The sequence below is a fragment of the Anomaloglossus baeobatrachus genome, chromosome 6, assembly GCF_048569485.1.
Source record: "Anomaloglossus baeobatrachus isolate aAnoBae1 chromosome 6, aAnoBae1.hap1, whole genome shotgun sequence".
NCBI classification, from domain to species: Eukaryota; Metazoa; Chordata; class Amphibia; order Anura; family Aromobatidae; genus Anomaloglossus; species Anomaloglossus baeobatrachus.
Window position 1 is genome coordinate 21,547,148 of NC_134358.1, and position 19,459 is coordinate 21,566,606.

Below are 19,459 nucleotides of genomic sequence, written 5' to 3' on the forward strand. Positions count from 1 at the left end.
CATCATTGCTGCTATTTAAGTAATGCGGCACCCTTCTATACCCCGTCCCCCGCAGCCCGCGCTCAGCCCCATCATGTAATGACACAGCCATAGCAATGTTCAGGAGCTGACGCCGCTCTGTTCTCTCCACCCACAGAAAATAGCCGAGAAATCCAAGTCATTACTCGACAACGGACAGAAAAAACAGAAACAAGTAAGTGACGCAGCGGAGTGATAAACTGAAAAACCGCCAGAATTACTGCACGTCATACAGTGATGATACACCGCACCATGACTGCCGAACGGTTTTCATAGTAGTTATACCCTTCTACATAGGGGCAGTATTATAGTAGTTATATTCTTGTACATAGGGAGCAGTATTATAGTAGTTATATTCTTGTATATAGGGGGCAGTATTATAGTAGTTATATTCTTATACATAGGGGGCAGTATTATAGTAGTTATATTCTTGTACATAGGGAGCAGTGTTATAGTAGTTATATTCTTGTATATAGGAGGCAGTATTATAGTAGTTATATTCTTGTACATAGGGAGCAGTATTATAGTAGTTATATTCTTGTACATAGGGAGCAGTATTATAGTAGTTATATTCTTGTACATAGGGGCAGTATTATAGTAGTTATATTCTTGTACATAGGGGCAGTATTATAGTAGTTATATTCTTGTACATAGGGGCAGTATTATAGTAGTTATATTCTTGTACATAGGGGCAGTATTATAGTAGTTATATTCTTGTACATAGGGAGCAGTATTATAGTAGTTATATTCTTGTACATAGAGAGCAGTATTATAGTAGTTATATTCTTGTACATAGAGAGCAGTATTATAGTAGTTATATTCTTGTACATAGGAGCAGTATTATAGTAGTTATATTCTTGTACATAGGGGCAGTATTATAGTAGTTATATTCTTGTACATAGGGGCAGTATTATAGTAGTTATATTCTTGTACATAGGGGCAGTATTATAGTAGTTATATTCTTGTACATAGGGGCAGTATTATAGTAGTTATATTCTTGTACATAGGGGCAGTATTATAGTAGTTATATTCTTGTACATAGGTGCAGTATTATAGTAGTTATATTCTTGTACATAGGGGTAGTATTATAGTAGTTATATTCTTATACATAGGGGCAGTATTATAGTAGTTATATTCTTGTACATAGGAGCAGTATTATAGTAGTTATATTCCTATACATAGGAGCAGTATTATAGTAGTTATATTCCTATACATAGGGGCAGTATTATAGTAGTTATATTCTTGTACATGGGTGCAGTATTATAGTAGTTATATTCTTGTACATAGGGGTAGTATTATAGTAGTTATATTCTTATACATAGGGGCAGTATTATAGTAGTTATATTCTTGTACATAGGGGGCAGTATTATAGTAGTTATATTTTTGTACATAGGGGCAGTATTATAGCAGTTATATTCTTGTATATAGGGGCAGTATTATAGTAATTATATTCTTGTACATAGGGAGCAGTATTATAGTAGTTATATTCTTGTACATAGGGACAGTATTATAGTAGTTATTTTCTTGTACATAGGGGCAGTATTATAGTAGTTATATTCTTGTACATAGGTGCAGTATTATAGTAGTTATATTCGTGTACATAGGAGCAGTATTATAGTAGTTATATTCTTGTACATAGGGGGCAGTATTATAGTAGTTATATTTTTGTACATAGGGACAGTATTATACAGTCATGGCCAAAAGTTTTGAGAATGACACCAAAATGCTATTTTCACATGATCTGTTCCCTCTGGTTTTTAATTGTGTTTGTCTGATGTTTACATCACATACAGAAATATAATTGCAATCATATTATGAGACCAGAAGGTTCTATTGACAGTTAGAATGAGTTAATGCAGCAAGTGAATATTTGCAGTGTTGCCCCTTCTTCTTCAGGACCTCTGCAATTCTCCCTGGCATGCTCTCAATCATCTTCTGGAGCAAATCCTGACTGATCGCTGTCCATTCTTGCATAAGCAATGCTTGCATTTTGCCAGAATTTGTTGGTTTTTGTTTGTCCACCCGTCTCTTGATGATTGCCCACAAGTTCTCAATGGGATCAAGATCTGGGGAGTTTCCAGGCCATGGACCCAAAATCTCTATGTTTTGTTCCATGAGCCATTTAGTGCTCACCTTTGCTTTATGGCAAGGTGCTCCATCATGCTGGAAAAGGCATTGTTGGGCGCCAAACTGCTCTTGGACAGTTGGGAGAAGTTGCTCTTGGAGGACATTCTGGTGCCATTCTTTATTCATGGCGGTGTTTTTAGGCCAGACTGTGAGTGGTGCGATTCCCTTGGCTGAGGAGCAACCCCACACATGAATGGTTTCCGGATGCTTAACAGTTGGCATGAGACAAGACTGGTGGTAGCGTCACCTCTTCTTCTCCTAATAAGCTGTTTTCCAGATGTCCCAAACAATCGAAAAGGGGATTCATCTGAGAGAATGACTTTCCCCCAGTCCTCAGCAGTCACTCCCTGTACCTTCTGCAGAATATCAGTCGGTCCCTGATGTTTTTTTCTGGAGAGAAGTGGCTTCTTTGCTGCCCTCCTTGAAACCAGGCCTTGCTCAGTCTCCTCCGCACAGTGCGTGCAGAAGCCCTCACACCAGCCTGCTGCCATTGCTGCGCTAGCTCGCCACTGCTGCTAGTCCCATCCCGCAGCTGAAACAGTTTTAAGATACGGTCCTGGCGTTTGCTGGTCCTTCTTGGGCGCCCTGGAGCCTTTTTGGCAACAATGGAAGCTCTCTCCTTGAAGTTCTTGATGATGCGATAGATTGGTGACTGAGGTGCAATCTTTGTAGCTGCGATGCTCTTCCCTGTTAGGCCATTTTTGTGCAGAGCAATGATGGCTGCACGTGTTTCTTTAGAGCAGACCTGGGCAACGGGCGGCCCGCGGGCCACATCCGGCCCGCCTGCTCTTTGTGACCGGCCCGCCCGTCTTCAGCCGGTGCAGTGGAGCCGGGCTGCAGCATGCCGAGTAGGGAGAGATCCTGTGCAGGTCCGCACAGTCAGTGCAGGAGAAGGAGCAGCACAGCAGAGCAGACGGAATAATTCATCTTCCAGGACCTGCGATGATGTCACGCCCATGTGACTGTGTGGGAGGAGACAGGATTGCCGGGGAGAAAGCAAGACATGCTGAATGCTGAAGGAGATGTGGACACATGATGACTGGTAATAAGAAAAGAGGGGACATGAGGGGGAGGGGGGCTGCAGGGTGAGTGCATATGAGGGAAGATGGAGCTACAGGGTGAGTGGCATATGAGGGCTGCAGACTGACAGAAGGATGTGAAGGGGTGCAGAGTGTTTGAGAGGGGTAAGTTGGGGTACAGGCAGGGTGAGATATGTGGGCAGGGTGTGTGACATATGGGGGTGCAGGCTGTATGGGGTGTAGTGTGTGTGATATGGGGGTGCAGGCTGTATGGGGTGTAGTGTGTGTGATATGGGGGTGCAGGTGTAGTATATTACAGGTGTGCTATATGGAGGTGTATATAGTGGTGTAGTATATGGGGGTATAGTGATGTAGTATATTACAGGTGTGCTATATGGAGGTGTAGTATATTACAGGTGTGCTATATGGAGGTGTAGTATATTACAGGTGTGCTATATGGAGGTGTAGTATATTACAGGTGTGCTATATGGAGGTGTAGTATATTACAGGTGTGCTATATGGAGGTGTAGTATATTACAGGTGTGCTATATGGAGGTGTAGTATATTACAGGTGTGCTATATGGAGGTGTAGTATATTACAGGTGTGCTATATGGAGGTGTAGTATATTACAGGTGTGCTATATTGAGGTGTAGTATATTACAGGTGTGCTATATTGAGGTGTAGTATATTACAGGTGTGCTATATGGAGGTGTAGTATATTACAGGTGTGCTATATAGGGGTGTAGTGATGTAGTATATTACAGGTGTGCTATATGGAGGTGTAGTATATTACAGGTGTGCTATATTGAGGTGTAGTATATTACAGGTGTACTATATGGAGGTGTAGTATATTACAGGTGTGCTATATTGAGGTGTAGTATATTACAGGTGTATATAGGGGTGTAGTGATGTAGTATATTACAGGTGTATATAGGGGTGTAGTGATGTAGTATATTACAGGTGTACTATATGGAGTTGTAGTATATTACAGGTGTGCTATATGGAGGTGTAGTATATTACAGGTGTGCTATATGGAGGTGTAGTATATTACAGGTGTGCTATATGGAGGTGTAGTATATTACAGGTGTGCTATATAGGGGTGTAGTGATGTAGTATATTACAGGTGTGCTATATGGAGGTGTAGTATATTACAGGTGTGCTATATAGGGGTGTAGTGATGTAGTATATTACAGGTGTGCTATATGGAGGTGTAGTATATTACAGGTGTGCTATATTGAGGTGTAGTATATTACAGGTGTGCTATATGGAGGTGTAGTATATTACAGGTGTGCTATATGGAGGCGTAGTATATTACAGGTGTGCTATATGGAGGTGTAGTATATTACAGGTGTGCTATATTGAGGTGTAGTATATTACAGGTGTGCTATATGGAGGTGTAGTATATTACAGGTGTGCTATATAGGGGTGTAGTGATGTAGTATATTACAGGTGTGCTATATGGAGGTGTAGTATATTACAGGTGTGCTATATTGAGGTGTAGTATATTACAGGTGTACTATATGGAGGTGTAGTATATTACAGGTGTGCTATATTGAGGTGTAGTATATTACAGGTGTATATAGGGGTGTAGTGATGTAGTATATTACAGGTGTATATAGGGGTGTAGTGATGTAGTATATTACAGGTGTATATAGGGGTGTAGTGATGTAGTATATTACAGGTGTATATAGGGGTGTAGTGATGTAGTATATTACAGGTGTACTATATGGGATGTAGTGATGTAGTATATTACAGGTGTGCTATATGGAGGTGTAGTATATTACAGGTGTAGTATATGGGGTGTAATGATGTAGTATATCGGAGGTGTATTATATAGTGGTGTAGTATAATACAGGTGTATATGGGGGTGTAGTATATTACAGGTATATGGAGGGAGTGTAGTATAATACAGGTATAGTATATAGGGGTGTAGTGATGTAGTTTATTACAGGTGTAGTATATGGAGGGGGTGTAGTGATGTAGTATAATACAGGTGTAGTATATGGGGGGTGTAGTGGTGTAGTTTATTACAGGTGTAGTATATGGAGGGGGTGTAGTGATGTAGTATAATACAGGTGTAGTATATGGGGGGTGTAGTGATGTAGTTTATTACAGGTGTAGTATATGGAGGGGGTGTAGTGATGTAGTATAATACAGGTGTAGTATATGGGGGGTGTAGTGATGTAGTTTATTACAGGTGTAGTATATGGAGGGGGTGTAGTGATGTAGTATAATACAGGTGTAGTATATGGGGGGTGTAGTGATGTAGTTTATTACAGGTGTAGTATATGGAGGGGGTGTAGTGATGTAGTATAATACAGGTGTAGTATATGGAGGGGGTGTAGTGATGTAGTATATTGGGTAGAACTGAGGTAATTATATTAGTCCGGCCCTCTAAACCAATCCCAATTTCTCATGCGGCCCCATGGGAAAATTAATTGCCCACCCCTGCTTTAGAGATAACCATGGTTAACTGAAGAGAAACAATGATACCAAGCACCAGCCTCCTTTTAAAGTGTCCAGTGGTGTCATTCTTACTTAATCATGACTGATCGCCAGCCCTGTCCTCATCAACACCCACACCTGTGTTACTGGAACAATCACTAAAACAATGTTAGCTGCTCCTTTTAAGTCAGGAATGCAATGATGCTGAAATGTGTTTTGGGGGTTAAAGTTCATTTTCTTACCAATATTGACTTTGCAAGTAATTGCTGTTAAGCTGATCACTCTTTATGACATTCTGGAGTATATGCAAATTGCCATTAGACAAACTTAGGCAGTAGACTTTGTAAAAATTAATATTTGTAGCATTCTCAAAACTTTTGGCCATGACTGTAGTAGTTATATTCTTGTACATAGGGGCAGTATTACAGTAGTTATATTCTTGTACATAGGGGCAGTATTATAGTAGTTATATTCTTGTACATAGGGGGCAGTATTATAGTAGTTATCTTTTTGTACATAGGGAGCAGTATTATAGTAGTTATATTCTTGTACATAGGGGTAGTATTATAGTAGTTATATTCTTGTACATAGGGGCAGTATTATAGTAGTTATATTCTTGTACATAGGGGGCAGTATTATAGTAGTTATCTTTTTGTACATAGGGAGCAGTATTATAGTAGTTATATTCTTGTACATGGGGCAGTATTATAGTAGTTATATTCTTGTATATAGGGGCAGTATTTTAGCAGTTATATTCTTGTATATAGGGGCAGTATTTTAGCAGTTATATTCTTGTACATAGGGGCAGTATTATTGTAGTTATATTCTTGTATATAGGGGCAGTATTTTAGCAGTTATATTCTTGTATATAGGGGCAGTATTATAGTAGTTATATTCTTGTACATAGGGGGCAGTATTATAGTAGTTATATTTTTGTACATAGGGGCAGTATTTTAGCAGTTATATTCTTGTATATAGGGGCAGTATTTTAGCAGTTATATTCTTGTACATAGGTGCATTATTATAGTAGTTATATTCTTGTACATAGGGGCAGTATTATAGTAGTTATATTCTTGTATATAGGGGCAGTATTTTAGCAGTTATATTCTTGTATATAGGGGCAGTATTTTAGCAGTTATATTCTTGTATATAGGGGCAGTATTATAGTAGTTATATTCTTGTACATAGGGGGCAGTATTATAGTAGTTATATTTTTGTACATAGGGGCAGTATTATAGCAGTTATATTCTTGTACATAGGGGCAGTATTATATAGTTATATTCTTGTAGATAGGAGCAGTATTATATTAGTTATATTCCTGTACATAGGGGACAGTATTATAGCAGTTATATTCTTGTACATAGGGGCAGTATTATAGTAGTTATATTCTTGTACATGGGGCAGTATTATAGTAGTTATATTCTTGTACATGGGGCAGTATTATAGTAGTTATATTCTTGTATATAGGGGCAGTATTTTAGCAGTTATATTCTTGTATATAGGGGCAGTATTTTAGCAGTTATATTCTTGTACATAGGGGCAGTATTATTGTAGTTATATTCTTGTATATAGGGGCAGTATTATAGTAGTTATATTCTTGTACATAGGGGGCAGTATTATAGTAGTTATATTTTTGTACATAGGGGCAGTATTATAGCAGTTATATTTTTGTACATAGGGGCAGTATTATAGTAGTTATATTTTTGTACATAGGGGCAGTATTATAGCAGTTATATTCTTGTACATAGGGGCAGTATTATAGCAGTTATATTCTTGTGCATAGGGGCAGTATTATAGTAGTTATATTCTTGTACATGGGGCAGTATTATAGTAGTTATATTCTTGTACATGGGGCAGTATTATAGTAGTTATATTTTTGTACATAGGGGCAGTATTATAGTAGTTATATTCTTGTATATAGGGGCAGTATTTTAGCAGTTATATTCTTGTATATAGGGGCAGTATTATAGTAGTTATATTCTTGTACATAGGGGCAGTATTATTGTAGTTATATTCTTGTAAATAGGGGCAGTATTATAGTAGTTATATTCTTGTACATAGGGGCAGTATTATTGTAGTTATATTCTTGTAAATAGGGGCAGTATTATAGTAGTTATATTCTTGTACATAGGGGGCAGTATTATAGTAGTTATATTTTTGTACATAGGGGCAGTATTATAGCAGTTATATTCTTGTACATAGGGGGCAGGATTATAGTAGTTATATTTTTGTACATAGGGGCAGTATTATACAGTCATGGCCAAAAGTTTTGAGAATGACACCAAAATGCTATTTTCACATGATCTGTTCCCTCTGGTGTTTAATTGTGTTTGTCTGATGTTTACATCACATACAGAAATATAATTGCAATCATATTATGAGACCAGAAGGTTCTATTGACAGTTAGAATGAGTTAATGCAGCAAGTGAATATTTGCAGTGATGACCCTTCTTCTTCAGGACCTCTGCAATTCTCCCTGGCATGCTCTCAATCACCTTCTGGAGCAAATCCTGACTGATCGCTGTCCATTCTTGCATAAGCAATGCTTGCATTTTGCCAGAATTTGTTGGTTTTTGTTTGTCCACACGTCTCTTGATGATTGCCGACAAGTTCTCAATGGGATTAAGATCTGGGGAGTTTCCAGGCCATGGACCCAAAATCTCTATGTTTTGTTCCATGAGCCATTTAGTGATCCCCTTTGCTTTATGGCAAGGTGCTCCATCATGCTGGAAAAGGCATTGTTGGGCGCCTGCTCTTGGACGGTTGGGAGAAGTTGCTCTTGGAGGACATTCTGGTACCATTCTTTATTCATGGCTGTGTTTTTAGGCCAGACTGTGAGTGGTGCGATTCCCTTGGCTGAGAAGCAACCCCACACATGAATGGTTTCCGGATGCTTAACAGTTGGCATGAGACAAGACTGGAGGTAGCGTCACCTCTTCTTCTCCTAATAAGCTGTTTCCAGATGTCCCAAACAATCGAAAAGGGGATTCATCTGAGAAAATGACTTTCCCCCAGTCCTCAGCAGTCCACTCCCTGTACCTTCTGCAGAATATCAGTCGGTCCCTGATGTGTTTTCTTGGCAGAAGTGGCTTCTTTGCTGCCCTCCTTGAAACCAGGCCTTGCTCAGTCTCCGCCTCACAGTGTGTGCAGAAGCACTCACACCCGCCTGCTGCCATTGCTGCGCTAGCCCGGCACTGCTGGTAGTCCCATCCCGCAGCTGAAACAGTTTTAAGATCCGGTCCTGGCGTTTGCTGGTCCTTCTTGGGCGCCCTGGAGCCTTTTTAGCAACAATGGAAGCTCTCTCCTTGAAGTTCTTGATGATGCGATAGATTGTTGACTGAGGTGCAATCTTTGTAGCTGCGATGCTCTTCCCTGTTAGGCCATTTTTGTGCAGAGCAATGATGGCTGCACGTGTTTCTTTAGCGATAACCATGGTTAACTGAAGAGAAACAATGATACCAAGCACCAGCCTCCTTTTAAAGTGTCCAGTGGTGTCATTCTTACTTAATCATGACTGATCGCCAGCCCTGTCCTCATCAACACCCACACCTGTGTTACTGGAACAATCACTAAAACAATGTTAGCTGCTCCTTTTAAGTCAGGAATGCAATGATGCTCAAATGTGTTTTGGGGGTTAAAGTTCATTTTCTTACCAATATTGACTTTGCAAGTAATTGCTGTTAAGCTGATCACTCTTTATGACATTCTGGAGTATATGCAAATTGCCATTAGACAAACTTAGGCAGTAGACTTTGTAAAAATTAATATTTGTAGCATTCTCAAAACTTTTGGCCATGACTGTAGTAGTTATATTCTTGTACATAGGGGCAGTATTACAGTAGTTATATTCTTGTACATAGGGGCAGTATTATAGTAGTTATATTCTTGTACATAGGGGGCAGTATTATAGTAGTTATCTTTTTGTACATAGGGAGCAGTATTATAGTAGTTATATTCTTGTACATAGGGTTAGTATTATAGTAGTTATATTCTTGTACATAGAAGCAGTATTATAGTAGTTATATTCTTGTACATAGGCGCAGTATTATAGTAGTTATATTCTTGTACATAGGAGCAGTATTATAGTAGTTATATTCTTGTACATAGTTGGCAGTATTATAGTAGTTATATTCTTGTACATAGGGGGCAGTATTATAGTAGTTATATTCTTGTACATAGTTGGCAGTATTATAGTAGTTATATTCTTGTACATAGGGGCAGTATTATAGTAGTTATATTCTTGTACATAGTTGGCAGTATTATAGTAGTTATATTCTTGTACATAGGGGCAGTATTATAGTAGTTATATTCTTGTACATAGTTGGCAGTATTATAGTAGTTATATTCTTGTACATAGGGGCAGTATTATAGTAGTTATATTCTTGTACATAGGGGCAGTATTATAGTAGTTATATTCTTGTACATAGGGGCAGTATTATAGTAGTTATATTCTTGTACATAGGTGCAGTATTATAGTAGTTATATTCTTGTACATAGATGCATTATTATAGTAGTTATATTCTTGTACATAGAGGCAGTATTATAGTAGTTATATTCTTGTACATAGAGGCAGTATTATAGTAGTTATATTCTTGTACATAGGAGCAGTATTATAGTAGTTATATTCGTGTACATAGGAGCAGTATTATAGTAATTATATTCTTGTACATAGGGGCAGTATTATAGTAATTATATTCTTGTACATAGGTGCAGTATTATAGTAGTTATATTCTTGTACATAGGTGCAGTATTATAGTAGTTATATTCTTGTACATAGGGGCAGTATTATAGTAATTATATTCTTGTACATAGGGGCAGTATTATAGTAGTTATATTCTTGTACATAGGTGCAGTATTATAGTAGTTATATTCTTGTACATAGGGGCAGTATTATAGTAATTATATTCTTGTACATAGGGGCAGTATTATAGTAGTTATATTCTTGTACATAGGTGCAGTATTATAGTAGTTATATTCTTGTACATAGGAGCAGTATTATAGTAATATTCTTGTACATAGGTGCAGTATTATAGTAATTATATTCTTGTACATAGGGGCAGTATTATAGTAATTATATTCTTGTACATAGGGGCAGTATTATAGTAGTTATATTCTTGTACATAGGTGCAGTATTATAGTAATATTCTTGTACATAGGTGCAGTATTATAGTAATTATATTCTTGTACATAGGGGCAGTATTATAGTAATTATATTCTTGTACATAGGGGCAGTATTATAGTAGTTATATTCTTGTACATAGGTGCAGTATTATAGTAGTTATATTCTTGTACATAGGAGCAGTATTATAGTAATATTCTTGTACATAGGTGCAGTATTATAGTAGTTATATTCTTGTACATAGGAGCAGTATTATATAGTTATATTCTTGTAGATAGGAGCAGTATTATATTAGTTATATTCCTGTACATAGGGGACAGTATTATAGCAGTTATATTCTTGTACATGGGGCAGTATTATAGTAGTTATATTCTTGTAAATGGGCAGTATTATAGTAGTTATATTCTTGTATATAGGGGCAGTATTTTAGCAGTTATATTCTTGTATATAGGGGCAGTATTTTAGCAGTTATATTCTTGTACATAGGGGCAGTATTTTAGCAGTTATATTCTTGTACATAGGGGCAGTATTATAGTAGTTATATTCTTGTACATAGGGGGCAGTATTATAGTAGTTATATTCTTGTACATAGGGGCAGTGTTATAGTAGTTATATTCTTGTACATAGGGGGCAGTATTATAGTAGTTATATTTTTGTACATAGGGGCAGTATTATAGCAGTTATATTCTTGTACATAGGTGCATTATTATAGTAGTTATATTCTTGTACATAGGGGCAGTATTATAGTAGTTATATTCTTGTACATAGGTGCAGTATTATAGTAGTTATATTCTTGTACATAGGTGCATTATTATAGTAGTTATATTCTTGTACATAGGGGCAGTATTATAGTAGTTATATTCTTATACATAGGGGCAGTATTATAGTAGTTATATTCTTGTACATAGGAGCAGTATTATACTAGTTATTCGTGTACATAGGAGCAGTATTATAGTAGTTATATTCTTGTACATAGGTGCAGAATTACAGTAGTTATATTCTTGTACATAGGAGCAGTATTATAGTAGTTATATTCTTGTACATAGGTGCAGTATTATAGTAGTTATATTCTTGTACATAGGAGCAGTATTATATAGTTATATTCTTGTAGATAGGAGCAGTATTATATTAGTTATATTCCTGTACATAGGGGACAGTATTATAGCAGTTATATTCTTGTACATGGGGCAGTATTATAGTAGTTATATTCTTGTATATAGGGGCAGTATTTTAGCAGTTATATTCTTGTATATAGGGGCAGTATTTTAGCAGTTATATTCTTGTACATAGGGGCAGTATTATTGTAGTTATATTCTTGTATAAAGGGTCAGTATTTTAGCAGTTATATTCTTGTATGTAGGGGCAGTATTATAGTAGTTATATTCTTGTACATAGGGGGCAGTATTATAGTAGTTATATTTTTGTACATAGGGGCAGTATTATAGCAGTTATATTCTTGTACATAGGGGCAGTATTATATAGTTATATTCTTGTAGATAGGAGCAGTATTATATTAGTTATATTCCTGTACATAGGGGACAGTATTATAGCAGTTATATTCTTGTACATAGGGGCAGTATTATAGTAGTTATATTCTTGTACATGGGGCAGTATTATAGTAGTTATATTCTTGTACATGGGGCAGTATTATAGTAGTTATATTCTTGTATATAGGGGCAGTATTTTAGCAGTTATATTCTTGTACATAGGGGCAGTATTATAGTGGTTATATTCTTGTACATAGGGGGCAGTATTATAGTAGTTATATTTTTGTACATAGGGGCAGTATTATAGCAGTTATATTCTTGTACATAGGGGCAGTATTATAGTAGTTATATTCTTGTACATAGGGGGCAGTATTATAGTAGTTATATTTTTGTACATAGGGGCAGTATTATAGCAGTTATATTCTTGTACATAGGGGCAGTATTATAGTAGTTATATTTTTGTACATAGGGGCAATATTATAGCAGTTATATTCTTGTACATAGGGGCAGTATTATAGCAGTTATATTCTTGTGCATAGGGGCAGTATTATAGTAGTTATATTCTTGTACATGGGGCAGTATTATAGTAGTTATATTCTTGTACATGGGGCAGTATTATAGTAGTTATATTTTTGTACATAGGGGCAGTATTATAGTAGTTATATTCTTGTATATAGGGGCAGTATTTTAGCAGTTATATTCTTGTATATAGGGGCAGTATTTTAGCAGTTATATTCTTGTACATAGGGGCAGTATTATTGTAGTTATATTCTTGTATATAGGGGCAGTATTTTAGCAGTTATATTCTTGTATATAGGGGCAGTATTATAGTAGTTATATTCTTGTACATAGGGGGCAGTATTATAGTAGTTATATTTTTGTACATAGGGGCAGTATTATAGCAGTTATATTCTTGTACATAGGGGGCAGGATTATAGTAGTTATATTTTTGTACATAGGGGCAGTATTATACAGTCATGGCCAAAAGTTTTGAGAATGACACCAAAATGCTATTTTCACATGATCTGTTCCCTCTGGTGTTTAATTGTGTTTGTCTGATGTTTACATCACATACAGACATATAATTGCAATCATATTATGAGACCAGAAGGTTCTATTGACAGTTAGAATGAGTTAATGCAGCAAGTGAATATTTGCAGTGATGACCCTTCTTCTTCAGGACCTCTGCAATTCTCCCGGGCATGCTCTCAATCACCTTCTGGAGCAAATCCTGACTGATCGCCGTCCATTCTTGCATAAGCAATGCTTGCATTTTGCCAGAATTTGTTGGTTTTTGTTTGTCCACCCGTCTCTTGATGATTGCCGACAAGTTCTCAATGGGATTAAGATCTGGGGAGTTTCCAGGCCATGGACCCAAAATCTCTATGTTTTGTTCCATAAGCCATTTAGTGATCCCCTTTGCTTTATGGCAAGGTGCTCCATCATGCTGGAAAAGGCATTGTTGGGGCCAAACTGCTCTTGGACAGTTGGGAGAAGTTGCTCTTGGAGGACATTCTGGTGCCATTCTTTATTCATGGCTGTGTTTTTAGGCCAGACTGTGAGTGGTGCGATTCCCTTGGCTGAGAAGCAACCCCACACATGAATGGTTTCCGGATGCTTAACAGTTGGCATGAGACAAGACTGGAGGTAGCGCTCACCTCTTCTTCTCCTAATAAGCTGTTTCCAGATGTCCCAAACAATCGAAAAGGGGATTCATCTGAGAAAATGACTTTCCCCCAGTCCTCAGCAGTCACTCCCTGTACCTTCTGCAGAATATCAGTCGGTCCCTGATGTTTTTTCTGGAGAGAAGTGGCTTCTTTGCTGCCCTCCTTGAAACCAGGCCTTGCTCAGAGTCTCCGCCTCACAGTGCGTGCAGAAGCCCTCACACCAGCCTGCTGCCATTGCTGCGCTAGCTCGCCACTGCTGGTAGTCCCATCCCGCAGCTGAAACAGTTTTAAGATACGGTCCTGGCGTTTGCTGGTCCTTCTTGGGCGCCCTGGAGCCTTTTTAGCAACAATGGAAGCTCTCTCCTTGAAGTTCTTGATGATGCGATAGATTGTTGACTGAGGTGCAATCTTTGTAGCTGCGATACTCTTCCGTGTTAGGCCATTTTTGTGCAGAGCAATGATGGCTGCACGTGTTTCTTTACAGATAACCATGGTTAACTGAAGAGAAACAATGATACCAAGCACCAGCCTCCTTTTAAAGTGTCCAGTGGTGTCATTCTTACTTAATCATGACTGATCGCCAGCCCTGTCCTCATCAACACCCACACCTGTGTTACTGGAACAATCACTAAAACAATGTTAGCTGCTCCTTTTAAGTCAGGAATGCAATGATGCTGAAATGTGTTTTGGGGGTTAAAGTTCATTTTCTTACCAATATTGACTTTGCAAGTAATTGCTGTTAAGCTGATCACTCTTTATGACATTCTGGAGTATATGCAAATTGCCATTAGACAAACTTAGGCAGTAGACTTTGTAAAAATTAATATTTGTAGCATTCTCAAAACTTTTGGCCATGACTGTAGTAGTTATATTCTTGTACATAGGGGCAGTATTATAGTAGTTATATTCTTGTACATAGGGGCAGTATTATAGCAGTTATATTCTTGTACATAGGGGCAGTATTATAGTAGTTATATTCTTGTACATAGGGGCAGTATTATAGTAGTTATATTCTTGTACATAGGGGGCAGTATTATAGTAGTTATCTTTTTGTACATAGGGACAGTATTATAGTAGTTATATTCTTGTACATAGGGGAAGTATTATAGTAGTTATATTCCTGTACATAGGGGCAGTATTATAGTAGTTATATTCTTGTACATAGTTGGCAGTATTATAGTAGTTATATTCTTGTACATAGGTGCAGTATTATAGTAGTTATATTCTTGTACATAGGAGCAGTATTATATAGTTATATTCTTGTAGATAGGAGCAGTATTATATTAGTTATATTCCTGTACATAGGGGACAGTATTATAGCAGTTATATTCTTGTACATGGGGCAGTATTATAGTAGTTATATTCTTGTACATGGGGCAGTATTATAGTAGTTATATTCTTGTATATAGGGGCAGTATTTTAGCAGTTATATTCTTGTATATAGGGGCAGTATTTTAGCAGTTATATTCTTGTACATAGGGGCAGTATTATTGTAGTTATATTCTTGTATAAAGGGTCAGTATTTTAGCAGTTATATTCTTGTATGTAGGGGCAGTATTATAGTAGTTATATTCTTGTACATAGGGGGCAGTATTATAGTAGTTATATTTTTGTACATAGGGGCAGTATTATAGCAGTTATATTCTTGTACATAGGGGCAGTATTATATAGTTATATTCTTGTAGATAGGAGCAGTATTATATTAGTTATATTCCTGTACATAGGGGACAGTATTATAGCAGTTATATTCTTGTACATAGGGGCAGTATTATAGTAGTTATATTCTTGTACATGGGGCAGTATTATAGTAGTTATATTCTTGTACATGGGGCAGTATTATAGTAGTTATATTCTTGTATATAGGGGCAGTATTTTAGCAGTTATATTCTTGTACATAGGGGCAGTATTATAGTGGTTATATTCTTGTACATAGGGGGCAGTATTATAGTAGTTATATTTTTGTACATAGGGGCAGTATTATAGCAGTTATATTCTTGTACATAGGGGCAGTATTATAGTAGTTATATTTTTGTACATAGGGGCAATATTATAGCAGTTATATTCTTGTACATAGGGGCAGTATTATAGCAGTTATATTCTTGTGCATAGGGGCAGTATTATAGTAGTTATATTCTTGTACATGGGGCAGTATTATAGTAGTTATATTCTTGTACATGGGGCAGTATTATAGTAGTTATATTTTTGTACATAGGGGCAGTATTATAGTAGTTATATTCTTGTATATAGGGGCAGTATTTTAGCAGTTATATTCTTGTATATAGGGGCAGTATTTTAGCAGTTATATTCTTGTACATAGGGGCAGTATTATTGTAGTTATATTCTTGTATATAGGGGCAGTATTTTAGCAGTTATATTCTTGTATATAGGGGCAGTATTATAGTAGTTATATTCTTGTACATAGGGGGCAGTATTATAGTAGTTATATTTTTGTACATAGGGGCAGTATTATAGCAGTTATATTCTTGTACATAGGGGGCAGGATTATAGTAGTTATATTTTTGTACATAGGGGCAGTATTATACAGTCATGGCCAAAAGTTTTGAGAATGACACCAAAATGCTATTTTCACATGATCTGTTCCCTCTGGTGTTTAATTGTGTTTGTCTGATGTTTACATCACATACAGACATATAATTGCAATCATATTATGAGTCCAGAAGGTTCTATTGACAGTTAGAATGAGTTAATGCAGCAAGTGAATATTTGCAGTGATGACCCTTCTTCTTCAGGACCTCTGCAATTCTCCCGGGCATGCTCTCAATCACCTTCTGGAGCAAATCCTGACTGATCGCCGTCCATTCTTGCATAAGCAATGCTTGCATTTTGCCAGAATTGGTTGGTTTTTGTTTGTCCACCCGTCTCTTGATGATTGCCGACAAGTTCTCAATGGGATTAAGATCTGGGGAGTTTCCAGGCCATGGACCCAAAATCTCTATGTTTTGTTCCATAAGCCATTTAGTGATCCCCTTTGCTTTATGGCAAGGTGCTCCATCATGCTGGAAAAGGCATTGTTGGGGCCAAACTGCTCTTGGACGGTTGGGAGAAGTTGCTCTTGGAGGACATTCTGGTGCCATTCTTTATTCATGGCTGTGTTTTTAGGCCAGACTGTGAGTGGTGCGATTCCCTTGGCTGAGAAGCAACCCCACACATGAATGGTTTCCGGATGCTTAACAGTTGGCATGAGACAAGACTGGTGGTAGCGTCACCTCTTCTTCTCCTAATAAGCGGTTTCCAGATGTCCCAAACAATCGAAAAGGGGATTCATCTGAGAAATGACTTTCCCCCAGTCCTCAGCAGTCACTCCCTGTACCTTCTGCAGAATATCAGTCGGTCCCTGATGTTTTTTCTGGAGAGAAGTGGCTTCTTTGCTGCCCTCCTTGAAACCAGGCCTTGCTCAATGAGTCTCCGCCTCACAGTGCGTGCAGAAGCCCTCACACCAGCCTGCTGCCATTGCTGAGCTAGCTCGCCACTGCTGCTAGTCCCATCCCGCAGCTGAAACAGTTTTAAGATCCGGTCCTGGCGTTTGCTGGTCCTTCTTGGGCGCCCTGGAGCCTTTTTAGCAACAATGGAAGCTCTCTCCTTGAAGTTCTTGATGATGCGATAGATTGTTGACTGAGGTGCAATCTTTGTAGCTGCGATACTCTTCCGTGTTAGGCCATTTTTGTGCAGAGCAATGATGGCTGCACGTGTTTCTTTACAGATAACCATGCTTAACTGAAGAGAAACAATGATACCAAGCACCAGCCTCCTTTTAAAGTGTCCAGTGGTGTCATTCTTACTTAATCATGACTGATCGCCAGCCCTGTCCTCATCAACACCCACACCTGTGTTACTGGAACAATCACTAAAACAATGTTAGCTGCTCCTTTTAAGTCAGGAATGCAATGATGCTGAAATGTGTTTTGGGGGTTAAAGTTCATTTTCTTACCAATATTGACTTTGCAAGTAATTGCTGTTAAGCTGATCACTCTTTATGACATTCTGGAGTATATGCAAATTGCCATTAGACAAACTTAGGCAGTAGACTTTGTAAAAATTAATATTTGTAGCATTCTCAAAACTTTTGGCCATGACTGTAGTAGTTATATTCTTGTACATAGGGGCAGTATTATAGTAGTTATATTCTTGTACATAGGGGCAGTATTATAGCAGTTATATTCTTGTACATAGGGGCAGTATTATAGTAGTTATATTCTTGTACATAGGGGCAGTATTATAGTAGTTATATTCTTGTACATAGGGGGCAGTATTATAGTAGTTATCTTTTTGTACATAGGGACAGTATTATAGTAGTTATATTCTTGTACATAGGGGAAGTATTATAGTAGTTATATTCCTGTACATAGGGGCAGTATTATAGTAGTTATATTCTTGTACATAGGAGCAGTATTATAGTAGTTATATTCTTGTACATAGGGGCAGTATTATAGTAGTTATATTCTTGTACATAGGGGCAGTATAATAGTAGTTATATTCTTGTACATAGGAGCAGTATTATAGTAGTTATATTCTTGTACATAGGGGCAGTATTATAGTAGTTATATTCTTGTACATAGGGGCAGTATTATAGTAGTTATATTCTTGTATATAGGGGCAGTATTATAGTAGTTATATTCTTGTACATAGGGGCAGTATTATAGTAGTTATATTCTTGTACATAGAAGCAGTATTATAGTAGTTATATTCTTGTACATAGGGGCAGTATTATAGTAGTTATATTCTTGTACATAGGGGGCAGTATTATAGTAGTTATATTCTTGTACATAGGAGCAGTATTATAGTAGTTATATTCTTGTACATAGGGGCAGTATTATAGTAGTTAGGGGCAGTATTATAGTAGTTATATTCTTGTACATAGGGGGCAGTATTATAGTAGTTATATTCTTGTACATAGGGGCAGTATTATAGTAGTTATATTCTTGTACATAGGGGGCAGTATTATAGTAGTTATATTCTTGTACATAGGAGCAGTATTATAGTAGTTATATTCTTGTACATAGGGGCAGTATTATAGTAGTTATATTCTTGTACATAGGGGCAGTATTATAGTAGTTATATTCTTGTACATAGGGGGCAGTATTATAGTAGTTATATTCTTGTACATAGGAGCAGTATTATAGTAGTTATATTCTTGTACATAGGCGCAGTATTATAGTAGTTATATTCTTGTACATAGGGAGCAGTATTATAGTAGTTATATTCTTGTACATAGGAGCAGTATTATAGTAGTTATATTCTTGTACATAGGCGCAGTATTATAGTAGTTATATTCTTGTACATAGGGGTAGTATTATAGTAGTTATATTCTTGTACATAGGAGCAGTATTATAGTAGTTATATTCTTGTTCATAGTTGGCAGTATTATAGTACTTATATTCTTGTACATAGGGGGCAGTATTATAGTAGTTATATTCTTGTACATAGGGGGCAGTATTATAGTAGTTATATTCTTGTATATAGGGGGCAGTATTATAGTAGTTATATTCTTGTACATATGGGCAGTATTATAGTAGTTATATTCTTGTACATAGGGGCAGTATTATAGTAGTTATATT

The 19,459-nt window shown here is 37.1% G+C and overlaps 1 protein-coding gene across 3 annotated transcripts in view; it reads left to right on the forward strand.

Annotated features, from left to right (window-relative positions):
* The window catches only part of TSNARE1 (t-SNARE domain containing 1), a 302,535-nt gene that overhangs the window by 119,102 nt on the left and 163,974 nt on the right, over window positions 1-19,459 (forward strand). For all 3 annotated transcript variants that reach the window (XM_075316115.1, XM_075316117.1, XM_075316116.1), the window contains one exon: window positions 137-193. In XM_075316115.1, the coding sequence (XP_075172230.1) occupies window positions 137-193 (57 nt within the window). The remainder of the gene's footprint in view (window positions 1-136; window positions 194-19,459) is intronic.